The sequence below is a fragment of the Lygodium microphyllum genome, chromosome 20 (genome assembly GCF_053477565.2).
Source record: "Lygodium microphyllum isolate KBCC chromosome 20, Lygodium_microphyllum_v1.1.10, whole genome shotgun sequence".
Lineage (NCBI taxonomy): Eukaryota > Viridiplantae > Streptophyta > Polypodiopsida > Schizaeales > Lygodiaceae > Lygodium > Lygodium microphyllum.
Window position 1 is genome coordinate 26,722,682 of NC_141154.1, and position 22,607 is coordinate 26,745,288.

Sequence of the window (22,607 nt, forward strand, 5' to 3'; positions counted from 1 at the left end):
TTCTTACTTCACATCGAGGAGGCAATCGAAAATTTGAATTGGTTTGTAAATTCATGTTTTGAAAGCTACGACCAGAAATGTGCATTTTTGAAAATACAATTTTCTTTCTCACACAATTATTAAGAGGCCCTCGCAAAACTCGAGTGGGTGCTAGGATGAAGCGAACTCGTCTTTTACCGAACACTATACGTGGGTGTGATGGGGCTCTAAATTCTAATAGTTTGTTTCATATGCATGGCTTATATCGATGGAGGCCACACACATTTGGGACCACTGAAAGAAAAGGTCGAAAGTGGGTGGCACTTGGGAAGTTATTAGAAGCCTAGTGTATACCTGAGCTGGTGCTGCGACCACGTCTCCTCAGGCCTGGAGACCAAGAAAAATGGCTGCGCTGCTGTTGCCTGCTCGATTGTCGTCAACTTATATCCTCCCTTGCCAGTCTTTTACGGGTATGTCAAAGCATAGCCTCGTTTTCGGCCATCGTTTATCGTCCATTTGGACATGCTGTCAAAGTTCGCTGTACATCGATATGTATCGTAGTCCAGAACTTGAGGATTATAGGATAGGACTATTGCAGTTCAATCGGAGTTTAAGGATTACAGGATGGGACTGTTGCAGTCAATGATAATAGGGCTGGACGGGTGCGGTTTAATTGGAGGAATTCCTGAATAACCCAATAAAGAATCATAATCTCGTGCTACATAGATTGGTGTGAGATATAAAACAGTAACAGAAGCATAAGTCGCGTCTTTTCTTTCGGTTTTCAGCTCAGTGATCTCTCCACCACACCTGCATTTTTACCGCCAACCATGTGTTTGAGTGAGCAGCAGCTCTCTGTCTAATGCATGCTTTTCTCTCCCTCTGTGTGTGTGTTTTCAGTGGGGGACTTTCAAACGCGGATACGAGTACATAAAACATCTCAATATCTGAGTGTTCCATTTAAGATCTTTAATGGCTCATCAACATTACCCACACATTGAATTTTCTTATCAAACTAGGTAATCGGATATGCCGTGTTTTTGTCAAGCGAGAATTGTCTGTCTGTCTCTTCCTCTCTGTCAATCAATAAGCCATGGATGTCTTTAATGAGACGTCACCTTTCCTTTCTTGAGCATGTATGCTTGTTACCTATATCTTGCAGATCACCTTGCCCATACAAATCACTCTCCTTGCTCCTTCCATTTACTCCCAAATCAATCCCACCAATCAATACCAAGCCCCTCTCCATTTCCCAACACTTTTTATCCAATTACCTGTTAGCCTGCTCTTATTTAGTCTCAGTCTGTCATCTCCTGGTTGTGAGCTCCTGTCAGAGTCTGACAGGAGACAGAGGAGCTCTGTCAGTGTGTTTTTAGGCTGCTTTAGTTAGCATGCAGCCTTGGGCATTTTACAGCCCAGATCTGGGCTGTTTTTGGGGTGACTGCCCATTATTTTGGGCAGTCGGACCAGTTCTGGTCAGTCGGACCAGTTCTGGTCAGTCGGACTGGCCAGGTCGGCCAGTTTAGCTGGTCGGCCAGTTTTCTGGCTGGGGGCTATTTATAGCTGCCCCCCCAGTCAGTCCAGCATTCATGCTCTGCAGGTTCAGCACTGCTCCCTCCGTCTCCGTCTCCGGCATTGGTGCTGCCTCTGCTTCCAGTCTGTCCTGGTTCCCTCACTGACGCTCCGGGCTGCGTGCAGGGACTGTTCTGTCCATTCCAGTGTATTCAGCATTCATCTCAGTCAGTGCAGACTTTCTTCCTTCATTCTCTGCTTCCTCTCTCCTCTCCTCTGTGTTCGTGTTCTTCTTTCGCTGCGCACTCTCACATGGTATCATCGCCTGATTGAGAGCACGGAGGACGAGAGAAATACCTTACTGCTGCTGCCCAAAGTTCCACAACAGCCAGGCGATTCCTTCAGGCGGCTGCCAACAGGTCCATCCCAGCCATTCGACTGCATCAGAAGGCTGTACAGCCTGCGTTTGCTGTACACAGGGGCTGCCACGTCATCCAGTGACGCAGCAACCCTGCGTTTGCTGCCAGGCGACCTCTTCTGCTGCAGGGCGACCCTCCTCCAGCTTGCGTTTTGCTGTTTTGCAGGTCGCTTCTACCCCGGCTGCTTCTATCCTGCAGGCGACCTCTGTCTGGGCAAGTTCCCGGTGCTGGTGGTCTCGATTCTGGTGTTCGACATCAGATCTATTTGCGTTTTGCAGATCCAGGTGTTTGTAGGCACTCTCTGCCTGCATCTTGGTGGTTGGTGACCACATTGTTGGTCCTATTTCGTCAGCGGCACAACTTTATTTGGTATTTTGCAGATTGGAAGATGTCTTACCAGTTTTCAGGCTTTGAAGACTCAGAGGATGAGCTTCTTTCTCATCATTCCTCTGAGCGGAGGCGGGACTATCGTGAAGTTCAACATCGGGATGACCCTCCTCGCACTCGTCCTTCTTCAGTCCATGCATCTCAGAGGGTTCCATCTACTGCGAAGGTTTCTTCAGTGAAGACTGCATCAACTGTGCGGATGCCTTCCTTGATTCCCTCTATCCAGGTGCCGATTCTCCCTTCCTTTCCGAAGGAAGACAAGTTGGATGGTTCCAACTATTCCCTATGGTCATGCAAGGTGGCTTGCATCCTTGATACCTTTGATCTGTGGGATCTTGTTTCTTCGCCCATTGACCGACCCCCCGTGGATTCGTTCGATGGCACCTCTATGGACCGTGCAGCCTTATGGGATAGGCTCAACTCTCGAGCCCGTTCCTTTCTTTTTATGAGTCTCCATGATTCTGTTCTTGTACATATTCACAGGTTAAAAACCGCGGCGGAAGTATGGACAAAGCTTGCGTCTTTGTATCAGCACAAGACTTTTGCCCACAAGATTTCCCTGGAGAAGAAGTTGCGGATGCTCAGTCTTGATGGTTCTTCTTCTATGAAGGAGCACATCACGAAGATGGAGGATATGCGAGGCGAGCTCGCCTCTCTTGGTCGTTTGATATCGTCTGAGGATATGGCGATGATTCTGTTGACTCAGCTGCCATCACCCCGTTATGATGTCTTCTACACCAGCCTCATCACTACGAGAACCCGTGAGACTCTCCTATGGGAGGAGCTTTCCCCGCTTGTCTTGGAGCATGACGAGCGACTCAAAGAGGTGGGAGCCAGTGGCTCCACCAAGGCATTTACGGCTGCCACAAGTGGTGGCAAGAAGAAGAAACAAAAGAAGGAGACGTCCAAGGACAAGAAGGAGGAAGATAAGAAGGATGCGAAGGAGAAGAAGCCCAAGTGTCCCCATTGTGGGAAGGGCACTCATCCCGAGGAGAAGTGTTGGCAGAAGTATCCCCATTTGAAGCCTAAGGAGAAGGACTCGAAGGCGGCCCCAGCCACAACAGAATCTGCGTTTGTGCATCTCTTTGTTGAGGAAGACACTGCCCTAGCTTCTACCACTCAGGAGAAGCCTTGGCTCGTCGACAGTGGAGCATCTTCACATATGACCTTCCGTCAGGATTGGCTTCAGGATCTTCGTTCCAGAGGGGGTACCGTCACCATTGGTGACAATTCTACAGTTCCTGTTCATGGAGTGGGGACTTTACCTATGTTTTCTGACAGGCGGTCTTCCTCCGCCAACGTTCTCTATGTGCCTGATTTGGGTTTTAACCTATTATCTGTGCATGGTCTTACTCAATTAGGTACCCGAGTCATTTTTACTCAGGATGCAGTCACAGTGGAGGATGCTTCTACAGGTGATGCTCTTTGGACAGGTACACAGGAGGGTGGGCTTTATACGCTCACAGCCTTGGCTGCGCGAACTTCCCATGAGCTTGGGCTGCTCTGGCATGCTCGGTATGGTCATTTGAACCTCGATTCTCTTCGCCGGGCTTCTAGGAGGAAGATGGTGGAGGGACTTCCTGATTTCCCTCCTCTTCACACTTTGTGCCCTAGCTGCTTGAGGGGCAAGCAGCACAGGCAGCCTCACCCGCAGGTTGCTTCTAGGAGGGCTACTTCTCCGCTTGAGTTGGTTCATACCGACCTTTGCGGACCTATGGGCACGGCCTCCCTTGGGAAGGCCAAGTATTTGATGCTGATTGTGGACGACTTTAGTCGTTATGTGTGGCCTTATTTCTTGGAGTACAAGAGCGAGGCGTACTCCCGTTTCTGTGAGTGGCAGGTGTTTGTGGAGACCCAAACAACTTCCAAAGTCCGTGGTGTTCGAGCTGATCACGGTGGAGAGTTCACTTCTCACCTTTTCTCTCAGTTTTGCAGGGATCATGGTATTCGGGTGGAGTATTCCCATCCGAACACACCATCAGAGAATGGTGTGGTGGAGCGTGCGAATCGGACCATGATTGAGATGGCCCGATCTATGCTGGAGCATAGGAGTCTTCCTCATTTCCTTTGGGGTGAGGCGGTGGCTACAGCGGTGCATATACGCAACCGCTCTCCGACTTCGGCGTTACAGGACATGACTCCATATGAGGCTTTCTTTGGAAAGAAGCCTTCCGTGTCCCATTTTCGCATCTTTGGGTGCGATGCTTTTGTCCATGTGGACAAGAAGAAGAGGAAGACGAAGTTCGACTCTAAGTCGCGAAAGCTTATCTTCGTTGGTTATAGTACGACCACGAAGGGCTATCGGCTCTACGACCCGACGACGCGGCAGGTTGAGGTGAGCAGGGATGTGATCTTTGATGAGGCTTCGGCCTCTGAGGATCCGATTGATGGTTCTATTTCCGATGTTTCTTCATCATCGACGGACCCCCCCCCCCCCCCCACCTTCTCTCCCTTCACTTCCTTCCAGGATCTCCCTTAGCACCCCCCCTATTCCTCCTCCTTCGGCTTCCCTTTCCCCTTTGGTGGATGTGCCTTCGTCTTCTACGAGCTCTTCTACCGCCTCTTCGGGATCTTCACGGGATATACAGCCTTCTTCAGATGCGGAGGATTTACCTTCACTCGGTGAGGGGGAGTCCCTCTCCGATTTGGGTGCTTTACAGGTTCCGGAGACCCCCCGGTCTCCCTCACAGAAGGAGTCTCTCAAGATTCCTTTATGGTATCGCCGGCTCATGCAGGATTCAGGTGTTACTCACTTTCTTGCTTCTTCTACAGGTCCTCGTCGATCAGCCCGTTTACAGGCCCAGCGGGACAGTTCACTATGTGTGAACTATGCTCTTATGTCACAGATTCTTCAGGATTCCGAGCCTTCCACTGTGGAGGAGGCTCTTGCACAGGATATTTGGAGACAGGCTATGTAGGCCGAGCTCGACTCCATCGAGCGAAACCATACGTGGGAGCTTGTACCGCGTCCCGCGAAACGGAAGGTGATTGGTGTGAAATGGGTCTTTAAGACCAAATATCTTGCAGATGGCTCCTTGGACAAGCACAAAGCTAGGCTTGTTGCCAAGGGTTTTGCCCAGCGTGCAGGGTTGGATTACTTTGAGACTTTTGCTCCTACAGCTAGGATGTCCACCATCCGAGTGCTTTTGGCTCTTGCTGCTCACCACCGTTGGCCTGTCTATCAGATGGACGTCAAGTCTGCTTTTCTGAATGGCGTTCTTGAGGAGGAGATTTATGTTTCACAGCCTCCTGGTTTTCTTGTGCAGGGGAAGGAGGATCATGTCTACAGGCTGCGGAAGGCTCTTTATGGCCTAAAGCAGGCTCCTCGTGCTTGGTACCAGCGGATTGACCGCTTCTTTCTACAGAGTGGCTTTGCGCGCTCCGCTTATGATCCCAACCTCTACTTACGGGTTGTGGATTCTCTTTCGGTGTTCCTCATCTTGTATGTGGATGATCTTATCATTACAGGGAGCGACACTCAGCAGGTGGAGCATACTCGGTCCATTCTACAGCAGGAGTTTGACATGACGGATCTAGGGATCCTTTACTTCTTTCTAGGTCTGGAGATCTATCAGATGGCACAGGGCATTTTTATCTCGCAGCACAGGTACATCTCCGAGCTTCTTTCGGAGTTTGATATGGCTGAATGTCGGCCTATCTCATGCCCTATGGACCCTGAGTCCAAGCTTTTGACAGCTGGAGTTCCTCTTACCGATCCCACCCGTTACAGGTGCCTTGTCGGCTCTCTTATCTGGCTGCTTCACACTCGGCCGGATATCTCCTTTGTGGTGGCTTTATTGTCTTCCTTTATGCAGACTCCTACCCAGGATCACTGGCAGGCGGCCTTGCGGGTTCTTCGCTATTTGCAGGGGACTCGATCCTTTGGGATCATGTATGGAGATGGGATTACCCTTTCTGGATGGAGTGATTCTGATTGGGCAGGTGATGTGGATTCTCGACGATCCACTACAGGTTATGCTTTCACCCTTGGATCTGGTGCTGTCTCTTGGAGCAGCAAGAAGCAGCCTACTGTGGCACTTTCTTCTACAGAGGCTGAGTATCGGGCCCTATGTTCGACCGCTATGGAGGCAGTTTGGCTCCGTCGCTTACTCGCGGAGATTGGGTTTTCCCAGACCGGATCTACGGAGCTGCGCGTGGATAACCAGAGTGCTCTTGCTCTGGCCAAGAACCCGGTGTTTCATGCTCGTACGAAGCACATTGAGGTTCAGTATCACTATGTTCGAGAGCGGATCGTGGATTCGGAGCTGGTGGTGGTCTATTGTCCTACGGCGGCCAATGCAGCTGATCTCTTTACGAAGCCTTTGCCTCCGGCTTCTTTGCTTCATCACATGCGGTTCTTGGGTCTTCAGACTCTCCCAGGAGTTGAGAGGGGGTGTTAGCCTGCTCTTATTTAGTCTCAGTCTGTCATCTCCTGGTTGTGAGCTCCTGTCAGAGTCTAACAGGAGACAGAGGAGCTCTGTCAGTGTGTTTTTAGGCTGCTTTAGTCAGCATGCAGCCTTGGGCATTTTACAGCCCAGATCTGGGCTGTTTTTGGGGTGACTGCCCATTATTTTGGGCAGTCGGACCAGTTCTGGTCAGTCGGACCAGATCTGGCCATAGTCGGCCAGATCTGGCCAGGTCGGCCAGTTTAGCTGGTCGGCCAGTTTTCTGGCTGGGGGCTTTTTATAGCTGCCCCCCCAGTCAGTCCAGCATTCATGCTCTGCAGGTTCAGCACTGCTCCCTCCGTCTCCGTCTCCGGCATTGGTGCTGCCTCTGCTTCCAGTCTGTCCTGGTTCCCTCACTGACGCTCCGGGCTGCGTGCAGGGACTGTTCTGTCCATTCCAGTGTATTCAGCATTCATCTCAGTCAGTGCAGACTTTCTTCCTTCATTCTCTGCTTCCTCTCTCCTCTCCTCTGTGTTCGTGTTCTTCTTTCGCTGCGCACTCTCACATTACCACCTCTACTTTTGTCACATTTTCTACTCTCCCTATATCAATCCAAGAATATATACAAAATCTCTAATATGGCATCTAGAAACACTGTCTCCCTCGTTATCCTACTACCAAAGATCACTCCTCATAAGCCAAGACTTTCTTCTTACCCAACCTGCATCCATACCTCCCTTATATCTTATATTTCTACCTCAACAATGCCTTGAGTCAAGGACACATGAGTCATAGAAGGATTGACAAAGATCCAAAGGACACACGAGACGAGGGACATACTAGGTGAATTTTCCTATGCAAAATGGTCCCAAAACAAAGGAATGCCAGAGCTAGATGAGAATTAGCATGCATAAGCAATGTGTCTATCACACCAACTCAAGTCCAAATGTTTCCCTTGTACTTTGAAAAGTTTTTTGAGTCAATGATAATATAAATTTTAATCAGAAAATAGTAAAGAATTAGGACATAACTACTTGAGTCCCACAATCCTTATGGATACCTTGAGAGTCAAATAGATGGACAAAAAACATAGGTGCTTAGGAGAAAATTCCAATAGGAATAATCCCTCCTGTGATAGTACCTAGTCCATGAATAGAACTTCTAAACAATTTGATGTCTATATTCTAATTGACGAAATGATTGACCAAAAAAATTCAATGTAGATTATAGTTAACTCCCATCTTTGAAAGGAAATACTTATGTGATTAAGACTCAAGGAAGATAAGATAACTAGGTATGATGGCTAGATAGTATCCTAATTATCTCATAAAATTAACTAGTACATAGAGATATATGAAAGCTGAAGGTGAAGGCCATGATCTACTATAAGTTGTTTAACACACCTATCCTCCTCCTTATCCTCTTTCCAAAGCTGTAGGGCCCCAACTTCTAGGTAAGAGTTATGATAGTCCAGTGGGCTCTTCTTTAAAGTTGGTATTATTAGCTTGGAATGGTAAAAGAACAACATTCCAGAATATGTACTCACCTCTCTTTTGTTTTCATATATGATTTCTCAATGGCAGGTCAAGGAGCTATCGTGGACAGGTGGGAAGCAGCTGGACATCTTTTACAGGCAGTTGATCATGTACAACAGATTGCACAGCATTTATTGCAAGTCGAGATCCAGTTTTCCAGGCCAAGCTGGCTGCAGTTATTACCTATTTATAGGCTGCACGTGTGGCCATCATCATTCATTCTGTTTGTGAGAGACTTGAGTCTCTTTTGAGGTTCTCTTGAGAGTGATACACTATGTGCACATTTTGCTCTCAGTTTAGTATCCAGCATTCATCTTCTTTAGGCTCTCTCTCTCTCTCTCTCTCTCTCTCTCTAAGGGGTAATTGTATCAACTAGAAAGTTGAAATGCAAGAGTCACAATTGAACCATATGACTAACAAAGAAATAGAATGAACCATACCATGCCAAGAAAGAAAATCATCCCTGGAAAGGATGCCTGCACATGAATGATCCCAACTGCAAGTGAAGGACACCTCTCTAATGGGCAATATGACTTCCCACCCTAGAAAGAGAAAAAAAATTGAACACAGTCCGGATAGTCTATTTATGGTAGCAGCCCCATAAGCACAAAAAGTGGTAAACAATCTTCACCTGCAGCTGCACAGAATCTGCCAATTTGGGTTTTCCAAGAACCCAATCTCATGGATGCATGACAGGTCCAACTGCATGAGGACAAACCTCAAACAAAAGAGACCATATCTTTCTCACCGCCAGGCAAGAAAGAAACTAATGATGATAGGTCTCCTCTCTCTCTCTCTCTCCACACGCACACACACACGAACCAGCAGAGACCAGCAGAAATCAAGTCATGGTAAGGCATCACCACTATCTGGGATACCCACACAGGGGGATAAGAGTGAGAAGTACTCTACTATCTGGAGCTACCTCAACAAAATCATAGATGTCCACGTGCATAAAAGTGTGGAAGCAATTTGGGACATGTGTAAGATCAAGAACGTGACTTGGAAAATGTAAAAGAAACTATGACAGCTATGCGCGATGAAGCAATGCAGCAATTAAGGTAGGAAATGCTCGTAAAAATGGAAGAATGAAATGTAGAGGACATAAAAGTACATTTCATCTCATGGAAGGAAGACATTGAGTTGTGTAGAACATTTTGAGAAAGATGCAAACAAAATTTAGGTGCTGTAGACGCACATAGAGAAGGAAATCTACACATGGGCAGCAGTTGCAATTAAGGCTCAAGATGATATGGCAGAGATCTAAGGGGATTGAAGTGGTGAGAAAGAGCCCATGCAACAAAGAAGAGTTCATAAATGCTACACTAGAGGAGAAGAGAAGATGAACTCGAGCCCGTTTGTCTAGTAGCATGGAAAGAATGAGAACTAATTGGACGATGCAAAAAGTCTATGTGGGAAACTAGGGATCCTTGACACCTCTATTGGTGAGAGTCCGTGATGGGCAGTCTATAGAGGTGGTTGGATCATTGTCACAGAGAGGCACCCATGATAGGGCCTGGACACACTATTCTCTTCAATGGACTAAATTCACTCCAATCGCTATGCCCTTGATTGTTTTCATCAATCTTAACCAATGAGCTTTGAATTTGTCTCAATTACACACTCAAACCAGTGTGTGTAAAAGCAAACAAAGCTGCAATCACTCCAATGTTGGCTAACATGACATTGAAAAATGCATCCATGGTCTCTCACTACTACCACATTAAAATCAACAAGGAATTTTCATAAATCGCAATCCTAGGTTGATTTGATTTGTCAAAGGAGGTCTTAGCCTTGATCATCCAACAATCGTAGAGCTTTTCTCTAACGAATGCACCTTCAATTCAATGTCAAATTGAAGTGATTTAGGCCTATGAACTTGTAAAGAAATACTTGACTACAAAATACAAACACAATCATACGACAATCATATAGATTGATAAAGAAACACAGTTAGGGTTAGGGTAACACAAAGACAATGAACATAGAAGATGGAAGAAATCTGAAATATGATTAAATACAATGATCAATGCAGCAAACACACTATGTAGGATGAATATTGAATGTTAAACTACCGTGTTTTAGGGTTTGGGGCAGAGAGTATGAGCTAAAGAGTGTCTTACTTTGATGGATCCTGAAATGCAAGAGGCAGCTTCCAAGAATGTTTAGCAACAGCAAACACAACACTGTGATGGCTAGATCAGTGAGTCTCATGGGTAGATTGGAGTAGGAACAGCAAATGTGGCTGGATATGATGATATGGCAGCCTGGCAGTGGCTGCAATCTGCAAAACGCAGGCTGATACAACTCATGGCAGCACAGATGACAGCTAGAACAGCAAAATATAGATCAACAATCCACGTGGCAGACATGTGACAGTAGGTAGGCCCCGAACAGCAGCGGCAGATGGTTGTACTGCAGTAAACGCAGGCTGAATCAGGTCACTAGTTGATTTGGAGAGCTGGACAGCAGACACCAACAGCAAACAGCAGTGGACAGCAACTCGAACTGAGATATCCTCTGTGTGGGGTGTGGACAACAGAGTCTAGTACCTCCAATTTGCAAAAACTATTAAAAACACCTTGTATTTTCCTTTTGAGTTGTTTTGGTATGAATGCACCCTATCCACGGGCACTTTTTACTCTCTTCCATGGGAGGGGTCTTTTCTTCATGTGAATATACTTTAGTGCGTAGGTCTATATTGTTGAGAAACCACTCTTTCAGTCTAGTTGCTTCAGTTAGGGTTTCATCATCACAAACAGCCCCAAAATGGATTGGGTGCCCACATTCTGGGTCGCCATCCTAGAGTGATCAGTGGGGCACCACCCTAGATAGACTGGTATCTATGTATAGGCCAGCCCTCACTCAATTTATTCTACCCCTTCACTTGGTAATCTCTATCTCATCAGGCGTCAAGTCACACTGGCCCTTGACATCTGCGTTTGCAGCCTTAGCCTCATCTCCTAGCATCCGAGGACTTCATTTTACTCCCTCAACAATTGGTGATCATCTTCTTCCTCCTTGACGCTATCAAAGGATTGTGCTTCGCTCCCTCGATAGCTATCCTTCACCTTCTAGTGATTAATTTGATAGTCCACTGCTCGGAGGACTACGCTTCGCTCCCTTAACTGTGCAGATTCCCAACAAGTGCTGCTGCTTGAGTTAGACAGGACAGTGCAGTCATCTTTTGAGCTTTGGCTCCATTGTATCAACTTTTCTTCTCATAGCATGATTCAATGCATCATCACTGTGTTTTTGAGTTTCTTTTCTCTCTCAGTGTTTGCCATATACACTTTTGTTTCTCCCCGCAAACCCTATTGTCTCTCTTGTCTCTTGGTTATTTTTTTGACATGGTATCAGAGCCAAAGGCGCTTAGTGAGCCAAGAAGATCCTCTGTATCAGAGAAGGCAGAGACAGGTTGTGGATTCAGTATCATCTACTGATTTCTCCCCTTCTACTGTATTATTGGAAGACAGAGATACCCTTCTCTTCCTCTCCCCCCGACCCTCCCTTTTACAAGTTGACACTTTGATGCTATGACTTTTCTATAGGCAGATGGACAAACCACTGGGTGCTCATCTTCCATATCATTTGACCTCCCATCAATGCTTGCCACCATGGACCTTTGCTCCCTACACCACCGAAGCATATGCATTTGTCAGGGGGAAGTGAAATTTTAAGATGCTTCAATCTTTGCAATAACATTGAATTAAGTTATTAATAAAATGTGCAAGGTTCTTTAGCACATGATGCACATGGCAGTTATTTCATGATAATTGATGAAGGGCCTCGAGGATACACTGGGCGTCCAAAGAAAAAGTTGTGATAAGTTATGCCATCTGGGCTTTGGGGTTCATTTGGTATTAGTTTTGACCCTAGGACAGTTGTTTGGCCAATAAGTGTTAGTGGTGACACTAGGGACTAGCATTAATTAATTAATTAATGCCAATCTGAGAGTCAACAAGGTTGGGGACCACTCCAAGTTGCAAATGGCCCAGTCAATTTAATTATGAATGGGTACATTTAATTTCGGGCAAGGTCAGAAGGATTGAAATTAATTTTTAGAATGATTTAATTTTGAAAAGTAATGAAATGGTTGAATAATGCTGAAAAGTGGGTTTAGAAGGCTGCCACTTGGCAAAAATGCCCATGCAAGATTGAAAAACGTTTTTGGAGGTTGGAGAGATGAATTCAATTCATTTAGGCTGAGGGAGAGAGAGAGAATAGGCTGTTGGTCTAATTTTCTTGCAATGGGCGACCTAGAGGTTGAAACAACAGCAATCAACCCGCCCGATGCAAGCGACAACAATTTTGGGGTCTACAAGAGCTGGTGACAGTAGCTGATGGCTGGTGACAACAAATTTTGGCATCCCTGATAGCAGGCGGCAACTCTTAGGGCATTTTTTGACAAACATCAGTCAATTTGAAGGGTTTTCCACGTAGAATTCTTGAATTTTCTCTTCCTTTGGCATTCTCTCACCTTCTCTAGCCTTTGCTTAGTCATTCTTAGCATTTCTTAGCCATTTGGATTAGATCTCAGCCAAATTTGGTGGATAGCAGAGAGATCTTTGATGTAAACCCTATTCTGTAGAAATTAGGGTTTGACAGCCACCTTGGGACCTGTGCCAGGAGAAGGCATCATACATAGAGTTCAACACATGAAATTTGAGTAATTGTTAAGGAATTTAGATGCTAGCCCATTTATTATAATTTGGGGCAGCAAGATTTGGCCAGTTGGTGGTTCTAGTTGTGCAAGTCTTGGGTGAAAAGTCAAGGGACAAATGGCCCGAATTACTTGTTGATTGTTATATAGCGAGGGGCTTTTGGAACAACAAAGGAGATTGTGGAATCTCAATTTGTACTCATTCCATTAGCAATTAAAGTTAAATAAATATTGAAAGGGGCGCTAATTTTGGGTCCAACAGGGTGTCCAATGTCCAAGATTATTAAGGTAAATTGTGCATTTCACTTTTTGTTTATTTGGTGATTGCTATAATCAAGTGCTTAATCAGGGAATTACCACTCTCCAAGAAGGAAGGCTAGTTTTAATGTCTATCCCCAAGCATTTGTTGTGCCACCTCTCCCTTTTGGGCGACAGAGTTTATTTTGCACTGGCTTTCAGATTTTTATGTCCAAAGCAATAAGACACATCTGATGCACACTAGGTCCTCTTAAGTAAAAGGAGGATTATCAGGTGCCACGGCCTTCTCGTAATTGCCGCAATGCACAATGGAGGTTGCTTTTACTTCTTCTAGGGTTTTAGAAATGCCACCTCAATAACCCATAGTTTTGTAATCTGCTCTCTTGAGAGGTAGTGGTCGTTTGACACCTTTCATTACTTCGGCTCCGTAGTTCACTTCATTGCGAGACATGGATTGTTGCCCACCCTTGGCCCCGCATGAGCCTTCCCCTTTCGCCATCCTTGACTACTCAAGTTGGAGAGGTCACCTCTGGGGGTTCTTTGACATCTTTGATACTCCAAATACCTTATTCAGCCACGATTGGTGGAACTTACTTCATCATCTGATGATTCGAAGTATGTGATCCATGAGTTTTTAGATTCTCTATCTCTCGTAGAGGGGAATTCAAAGAAGAATTAACACTCTTGCCCTTAGAGGGGACTCCTACTTCTTCGGTTTCAGAGGGGGCCTCTCTGTCACTACCCTCAGAGGTGGCACCCACTCATCATGAAGTTCTTCACCCACCATATACTCTTTGGGGATGGCTATCTTCGAACAGTCATTTCTCCTATTGATACTTTGGATTTTTCAATACTGCCTAGATTGGTGCCTTGGAGGTTCAGCTGTGACTTGGTGATGAGGCCTTTGAATTCCTTCCAACATGGAGTTATGGAGCTAGTGGCTTCTCTCCCGAGATGGGTTTGAGCTCTACAATTTATCCTATCTAGTGTTCCTTACTACAGGTTACCTTTTAGGTGGAAATCTTGGATCTCAAGGATCCTCTATATCTTCTCTTTACCTCTCTTCAATCCTCTTTCTTCATCCCTTTTTGGGCCAAAGAGAGGGTGTTGAGAAACCACTCTTTCAATCTAGTTGCTTTAGTTAGGATTTCATCATGAATAATCCCAAAAAAAACTGGGCACCCACATTCTAGGGTGCCATCCTAGAGTGATCAGTGGGGCGTCATCCTAGAGTGATCAGTCTTCTCTTGGTCACTTCATCTCTCTCTAGCCCTTCCACTGCCCTTATACCCCTTTAGAAGGACATTGTGGCTCGTGGATCATAGCTCTTTTCCATCACCATCTTCTCCTTCAACTTCAGGCACCATCACCCTTTGCATTTGGAGCATCTTTCACTTGGCATCACCATCCCTTTGCTTGGCATCAACACACCTAGCAATCTCCATCTCATCGAGTGTCAGCTCACATAGGCCTTCTGCATTTGCGTTTATAGCCTTGGCCTCATTTCATAGCATTCGAGGAGTGTGCTTCGCCCCTTGACAATTGGTGATCATCTTCTTTCTTCTTGACGGCATCAAAGGATTGCCATTCGCTTCCTTGACAACTGTTCTTGATCTACCAATGATTACTTCGATAGCCCATTGTCCAGAGGACTGCGTTTCGCTCCCTTTTCTATGCAAATTTCCCGCAGGTGCTGCCACCTTAGTCAGACAAGACAACGCAATCATCTTTTGAGCTTCGGCTCCACTGTATTATGTTGGGGCAGATTGCAATGGAGTGCGAGAGAGGAATGAGCAAGGATAGACCTTAGAGTGAGAGTGAGGGAATCGAGAATGAGTATACCACTATGTTATGTTACACAAAGAATAAAAATGTATTTATATGTTAGGGTACAAATAAAGGGTGTGTTCACACCCATAAGTTTATACACACTGGGGTTTACAGGAGTTTACACCCGAAGGAACTTTATACACAATAACCTCCTACTTAAAGGCTCGAAGTGGTACCTTTAAGCTATCCAACACCCACTAGTCAAATGCAATGCTCATGTTGAGCCTTTGCAAGGCTTTTAGTGAGAACATTTGCAGGGTTATCTTGGGTTTTGACCTTAGTCAGTGAGACAAGACCATCATCCAAGACCCATCGAATGAAGTGATACTGAACCTCTATGTGTTTGGTACGTGTATGAAACATGGCATTCTTAGCCAGACATACTGTACTCTGACTATCACAACCAAGCATTGGAGTACGTAAAGAAAGACCAAAATCCTTGACCAAACGGCCAAGCCAAATAGCTTCCTTAGAAGTTTCTGTGTTTGATATATATTTAGCTTCTATAGTACTCAATGCTACAATTTTTTGCAACCTTGAACACCAAGAAATAGCCCCACTAGCCAAAGTAAAGACATACCCACTGGTAGATTTCTGAGTGTCAAGGTCTCCTGCCATGTCCAAATCACAAAATCCCTACAACTCTAGTGTATCCTTCCAATAGCATATACATTTTTCTTGTGTACCTTTTAAGTATCTAAAGATACATTTCACTGCTTCCCGATGTGGTTTGCTGGGCTTAGACATGAATCTACTAGCAACTCCCATTGCATGAGCAATGTCAGGACGAGTTACAACCATGTTGTACATCAAAGAACCACAAGCTGATGCATAAGGTATGCCTTTCATAGCAGTAGTAGCTGCATCATCTTTTGGGCAATCAGCTTTACTAAGCTTTGTATATGGCGGTAAAGGCACACCAAGAGGCTTAGCATCAACCATATTAAATCTGTCAAGTACTTTGCTGATATACTTGTCTTGTGAGAGACAACAAAAATTGCCCTCTATCTCTTTTAATGCACATGCCCAAAATGTTTTTATTGAGAAGGTTGAACTCAATTGTCTTTTAAGAGCATGTAGAGTACTCTTATGCTTTCCTGCAAATCAGCATGTCATCCACATATAAAACCAGCACAATAAGGCTTCCATCATCAGCCTTTTCGGTGTTTAGGCAGTGATTTGTATGATTGCGTTTGAATCCATGGCTGAGTATAAAAGTATCAAACTTTTTATACCACTATTTGGGGGCTTGCTTCAGCCCATATAAGCTGTATTTCAGCTTACAAACTAAATACTCTTTCCCTGGAATAGCAAAACCTTCAGGTTGTTTCATGTATAACTCTTCATTCAGGTCACCATGTATAACTCTTCATTCAGGTCACCATGAAGGATGCAGTGAGAGCAAACAAAACACAGGGTGTAGTCATCTTTACCATTGGTGAAAAAGGCTCTTGGAAGTCTCTATGCCTTCCTTCTGTCTATAGCCCTCAACAACCAAACCTGCCTTGTATTTGGGCTTCCCCTCAATACATTTCACCTTATAAACCCATTTATTAGGAATACTTTCCTATCCTTGGGCACAGATACAAGTTCCCATGTGTTATTCACATATAGAGACTTCATCTCTTCCTACATAGCAAGCTCCCACTTTCTCTTGTTTTCACATGACTGTGCCTCTCTAAATGTCAGAGGCTCACCTTCATGAGTCAATAAAATGCAATCCAAAGATGATTGAAACCTTTGTGACTGCCTTTTGATACATGTAGACCTTCTTACCCAATGATCTGGTATTGATAGGCAATGGGTCTGCATCCTCAAGTATGTGCACAACATCACCTGGTGGCTGATTTTCAACATTTTCTTGTTGCTGTAATCTGTTTTCAGCATGTTCTTCTTGCCATCCTATTCCAGCATGTGCATCTATTTGTTGTCCATTATCTTTTGGCTGTAGCACAATAGGTTGCTGCTCATTTTCAGCATCAAAAGGGACAAAATCTTCAGCTAATGGTTACTGAATGGCTGGTTGTTCATGCTGAAATTCAACCTTCTTTTTGTCAAGGTCATCATATGTAGCATTTTTTAGAAACTTTGCCTCATTAAATACTACGTATCGGCGGCATACTATCTTCCTATCTTGAGAAAGCCAAACTCTACATCCTATCTCTTCCTCGTCTCGATATCCCATGAAGATGCCTTTGATGGATTTCATGTCTAGTTTAGTCCTCTAATTTACAAGAATATGCACAAAGGCATTGTTGGGAATAAAGGCTCACCGTGCCTTTTACAGTGTTCGGGTGCGAACACACCCTTACACTTGTACTTTATATATTTATCGAAACGTAAAGTGGTACATCTTGTCCTTGTATCAAATACTTCGTGTGTCGTGCTCTCACTCCTGCTCGCTCTCCTTGCTTTGAACTCTGCACTCAGTCAGACCTGTACTCTATCTTGATCCTTTCACATCAGCCATCAAACTGGTATTAGAGCGGGCTAGAGGTAGCTTGATAGTTGGTCAGTTGTCACAGGCGATTTGGGAGTAGACGACAAGCATAGGTGACAGGTTTGCGACAGGACAGATGACAACTGAGAGTCGCAGCACGTGATGTGCAGGCTAGTGGGCGACCAGATGGAGCACCAAGTGGCAGTCATGCATGCAGGCGTGTAGATCTGACAGGTGACGGGGGCAGAGCCAGCAAGCGATAGGCACATAGGTCAGGCGGGCAATTGCCGATGTAGATCCAGCGGGTGACAGGGCCACGATAGGGCCTAGGCGGCGGAGACCATGACTGGTCAACGTTTTGGCCAACGTAGTCATCTTGACTACAGAAAAGGCAGACCTGCCATCGCGTCGCCTGCTACCCCTGCCCCCCGACTACTCCCTCACGGTCGTGCTCGCCTTGCCCGTTGCCTTGGCTGGTGCCCCCCCGTTCTCTGCCTGCGGTCCCCGCTTGGACCCTTGCTTGTAGCCCGTCACCCCGTCCCCGCCCTATTCGTCACCTCGCTCCGCCTTGTCGCCCCATCCCCGCCTTGTCCGTCGCCCACACGACTGCCCACACCCGACGACCCCCACCCGACTGCCCACACGATTGCCCCAAAACCCCCCCCTCCCCCCCCCCGCCGGCACAGTTCCCCTGTCCGCAACCTTAGACCCATCCGTAGCAAACACAGCAGTGTTCCCCCCCCCTCGCCATTGATCCCCCCACCCTCTAGTTGCTCCCTCCATCTGCAGCAACTCCCCCCCTTAGGTAGCACCGCGATGTGATTGGTAATTCTCTTAGAAGGGACGCGCAATGGAAACCTCTGGTTAGACGTTGGCGCACCTAGCGAGTGCCCCCCCAGTCAATCACCTTGCGCATAGTCCTCTCTGAGGAACAACTCTTAGCCATTCAAGCTAAGGAGCTGGAGCTAATGGAAACAACGATTTATGGTCAAGTAGTAGGACATTCCCCAGCCAGGGCCTAGCTTCGGGACTGGCTAAGCTCCACGCTGCGCATCGCGCAGATCGAGGAGGCGGTCCTATTGGGCCAAGGGATCTTAATGGTCCGGCTCAGCTCGACGGACGCAGCTCGCGAGTTGCTCACCAGTTCACCATATGCGTCCACGAAGGGGGTCATACATATGGTCTCGTGGTATAGGGGCTTTATTGAGGAGGCGTTTGCAGTCCACAACAGGTTTCTTCGGCACCCAGTCACCCTTCTTTTCCCTGTCCTGGCGATTGAGTATCGCTAGTTGGTGGAAGACTTTGGACGGCTTTTTGGCACTATTCTTCCCGCATCCTTCGCGGATGCAATGACAGCTGCAGGAGTCCCAAAGGTACAGGTGACAGTTAAAGAGGTCAAGAATATCCCACAGTTCTTAGAGATTGAGGCAGGCGGGCACTCCTTTAGGCAGCAGGTCATTATGACAGGGCAGCCAGGGTAGTACCTGCGCTGCCACGACTTTGGGCATCGGGCAGCAAGTTGCACGTGTTTCGGAGCCAAGGTGGCTCTGCCGATAGACCCGTAGGTGGATGCTGATGGCTTCACATGGGTCTAGAGATGATAGAGAGGGAGACGGCAGGGGGGGGGGGCACAGCCAGCATCGCAGACCCAGCCTCGGCAGCAGGGAGTAGGTGGGCGTGCGACGCCCCTCGGCAGAGCACTCCACAGCCCCCCCTGCCCGCCCCACCCGGTAGGACCGCAACCCCCCACATCCACCACCTGCACCACAGACTACCTCTCTTGAGTCCCCACAGCCTCCACACCCACCTCCCTCCATATCCCATGCCCCCCCCCACTGACCCTAGCCCACAGCCCTCCACTTCCAAGACCACCAGCCCCCCCTACACCCGCCATGTACTTCCGTTCATCCCACCATCCTCGATCATCCTCCCCCCCACCACCTCCCGTACCGAGCACCCCCCCTGATCCGCACCTGGTTCAGGCGATCCCCCCCCAGACCCAGCCCCCCTCCTTCCATAGGAGGTGATGAGCCACACACGCCTACATCCTCTTCGCACCAACAGTCCTCCCCCTCCCATACAGCCCCTAGCTCATCCACCCCTGCCGCCCGTCACACTTTCTCGAGACAGGCACACCTATTGCCACAGGAGTTCTTCCGCAGTGGCCCATGGTCCTACTTTAGAGTTGCGGAGCATAGAGAGTTTCTACTACCTCTAGAGGTGGGGATCTTCGTGGTTCGTAAGTCAAGGAGGGGCAAGGTCCATCTACTAGCACCACCGGATGGACCAAACTACGCTTTTTTTCTTCAGTCCTCTCACTCTGGGGAGTGGACGACGACACAAATAGAGGAAGAGTTGAAGAGTTAGGTGGTGGACCACACCTCCCAATGGATGGGAGAAGAAGGACTAGCATTGTTTGCACAACAGTGGCCTGGTTGCATGATGGGCATTAACTGGTGGGCTGGTGCCGAGGTCCCTCACCTGAGCATTATCGTTCGAGCCCCTCCATAGTGGAGAGCTCCAAGGGAAGTGATCGAGTGGCCCCTAGCACAGGCGGCCCGTTTCTACCAGTGCATAGAGCCTCGACTCTCAGCATGGCTGATAGATGCATTGATAGCACCACCTGGAACTTCTATCACCCCTATGGTCTGGCCAAGGGCCACCATGGGGGAATGGAGCTCGCCGTCCAGACCGGCGGCAAAGCACACCTGCATGCCTCATAGCTCCTCCTCGTCATCAGCAACCTCCACATCGAACAGATGCTTGTTCGGGTAGTCACAAGTTTCCCCACAAGCTTACACCTTGCATCTAGAATGTGAATAGCCTCCACTACAGTGGGGCACGTGGTTCCAGGAAATTGATTGTTCTGCAGGAGTTGCAGCCTGCCCTTGCCGGATGGATCGACATCTTACTTCTACAGGAGCACAAGCTCACCCCCACCCAGGCCCAACGGGTAGGGAAGGTACTCCCAGGCAGCTCGCACACTTACTGGGAGCATGCCATAGGTGCCCACGGTAGGAGTGGAGACATATGCACCTCTATTGGTCCGAGTCTTACCGCTTGTGTTCGAGACCACGGGACGATAGTGGCAGGGAGGGTGCTATGGATCAGATTGGATATTGGGGACTCGTGCCTTCGAGTCCTTAATATCTATGCCCCTACGGAGGTTAGGGCATGCAGCAGGTTCTGGGTGGAGATTGCAGGACTCCCAGAGGTGGACTCCTGGATTGTTGAAGGAGACTTCAACAACTTGGAGGCTTTGGAGGACCAGCAGGGCAGAGGGAGAAACTACCAGGGCATGGTCAGGGACGAGCAGGAGGCATGGGAGGTGTTTCTACCGGCAGTAGGAGCATGCGATGCTTGGAGAGACCCTGCCTTCCACAGGAGGGAGAGGGCGCTGGGCTTCTCTTGAGGATACAGGCGGCTAGGTGGAGTCCTGCTGGAGCGGTTGGACAGGTTTTATGTGGGAGAGTGGAGAGACTCTCGAGGAGGCTAGATTGGGCAGTTGGCGGCGGGCACCACGTTGTCCAATCATTGCCCGGTTCTCCTGACACTAGATTTCCCAGCATTTGCCCTAGATACACGATCTTGTCGAATCCTTGACTCGATCTACTGGAGGGAGGAGGTGACGAGACAGATAGAGCAGATTTGGACAAGAGAGTGGGGCAGGAGGAGCCAAATCGCAGAGGAGGTTGCAGAGGCCCTAGCTAAGTTGAGCAGAATCTGCCAAGAAGCAACCATACAGGCCAGGTAGTAGAGCTGGGGGAAGGAGAGAGCACTCCGGCGGGACCTTGCAGCCACGCAGAGATTATTACAGGAGGCACCAGGGGATCCCACTCTCCACGCACAGGAGGTGCGTGCGCGAGCAGCCATTGCTGGCCTAGAGGACAGGCGCTCTGAGTTCTCTTTCCGCACCTCAGCAGCTTTTTGGGCGCGGAAGGGGGACACGATGTGCAGGGAGTTTTTTCAGGTGCACCAGCCTCTCACCTCAGGAGAGCAGATACGTAGCCTTCAAGATCAGTATGGGAGGACCCGTTCTAGCCTAGATGAGGTAATGGAGATTGCCACAGACTACTATAGTCGCTCTTCCAGCAGGAGATAGCCTCAACTAGAGGACAACGATGTAGATAGCAGGTCTGGGATATAACATCCTGTCCCTCGTCACAGAGGAGATGGGACGCTCCCTCCTAGCCCCCTTCATAGAGAAGAAACTAGAGGAGGCTTTCCATACACAGGACGGGTAGAAATGCTCGGGAGAGGATGACCTCTCTAAGGCTTTCTTCACTACCTTCTGGGAAGTGGTGAAGGACCCCCTACTGATGGCCTTTCAGGAAATTTTCACTTCAGGACAGATGCCGGGGAGTCTATCGGCAGGCCTTATTAGTCTTCTCCCCAAAGGGGGAGACCGGTTGGAGCTTTCGCAATGGAGACCGATCACCTTATTGTCAATGGCCTATAAAGCACTAGTAAAGATGATTGGTAGGTGACTACCCCCCTTGCTTCCAGACATCATCCATGACACACAGACAGGCTTTGTCTAGGATAGGAGCATCCTGGACAATGTATTTACCTTCTTTGAGGCGACAGAGTGGGCCCAGTATAGTGGGCAGAGACTGGCCGTACTACTCTTGGATTTTGAGAAAGCCTATGACAAGGTGGACTAGGATTTCCTAGAGGGCACCATGGTGAGGTTGGGTTTCCTCCAGGCTTGGATTTCGGGGGTCTTCGCACTTTACAGATTGGCCACGAGTAGAGTTCTCATAGGAGGGAGGCGAGGGGAGGAGTTTCGGCTCGAGAGATTGGTCCGACAGGGCTGCCCCCTGGCCGCGTAACTATTCCTTCTCTTGGCAGAGGCGACGTCTCACTTCCTCAGGTCACGTGGCCTCCAACTTTCAGTAAGAGAGGAGACCGAGTTGTTAGGCTCAGAGTATGCAGATGATATAGCACTCTACATAGAGGACGACGAGTTGATGCTGGAGAGAGTGAGGTTGGCTCTTGAGGTGTTCTGTCCAGCAGCGGGAGCAAACATCAACTGGCGAAAGTCGGTTGGTTTCCTCATAGACCCGGACTCTAGCACGCAGTGGGGCATCCACCTGGGATTTAGATGGGTGAGCAGAGGACAGACCGTCCGGTACCTAGGGTTCCAGGTGGGACTCGACGTCACTCCCGCCCAGCAGTTTCTTCCAGTCCTTGATTCTA

The 22,607-nt window shown here is 47.9% G+C and overlaps 1 protein-coding gene across 5 annotated transcripts in view; it reads left to right on the forward strand.

The window, feature by feature from the left end:
* The first annotated feature begins 264 nt into the window (after positions 1 to 264).
* Positions 265 to 22,607, forward strand: part of LOC148018767 (uncharacterized) — an 86,606-nt gene continuing 64,263 nt past the window's right edge. Inside the window, exons 1-2 of one of the 5 annotated variants that reach the window (XM_087701697.1) lie at positions 265 to 449; positions 8,266 to 8,327. In XM_087701697.1, coding sequence (XP_087557823.1) covers positions 383 to 449; positions 8,266 to 8,327 — 129 coding nt within the window. In that variant the 5' untranslated portion in view covers positions 265 to 382. The remainder of the gene's footprint in view (positions 450 to 8,265; positions 8,328 to 22,607) is intronic. The other 4 variants (XM_087701695.1, XM_087701694.1, XM_087701693.1 and 1 more) reach the window with 4 other exon arrangements.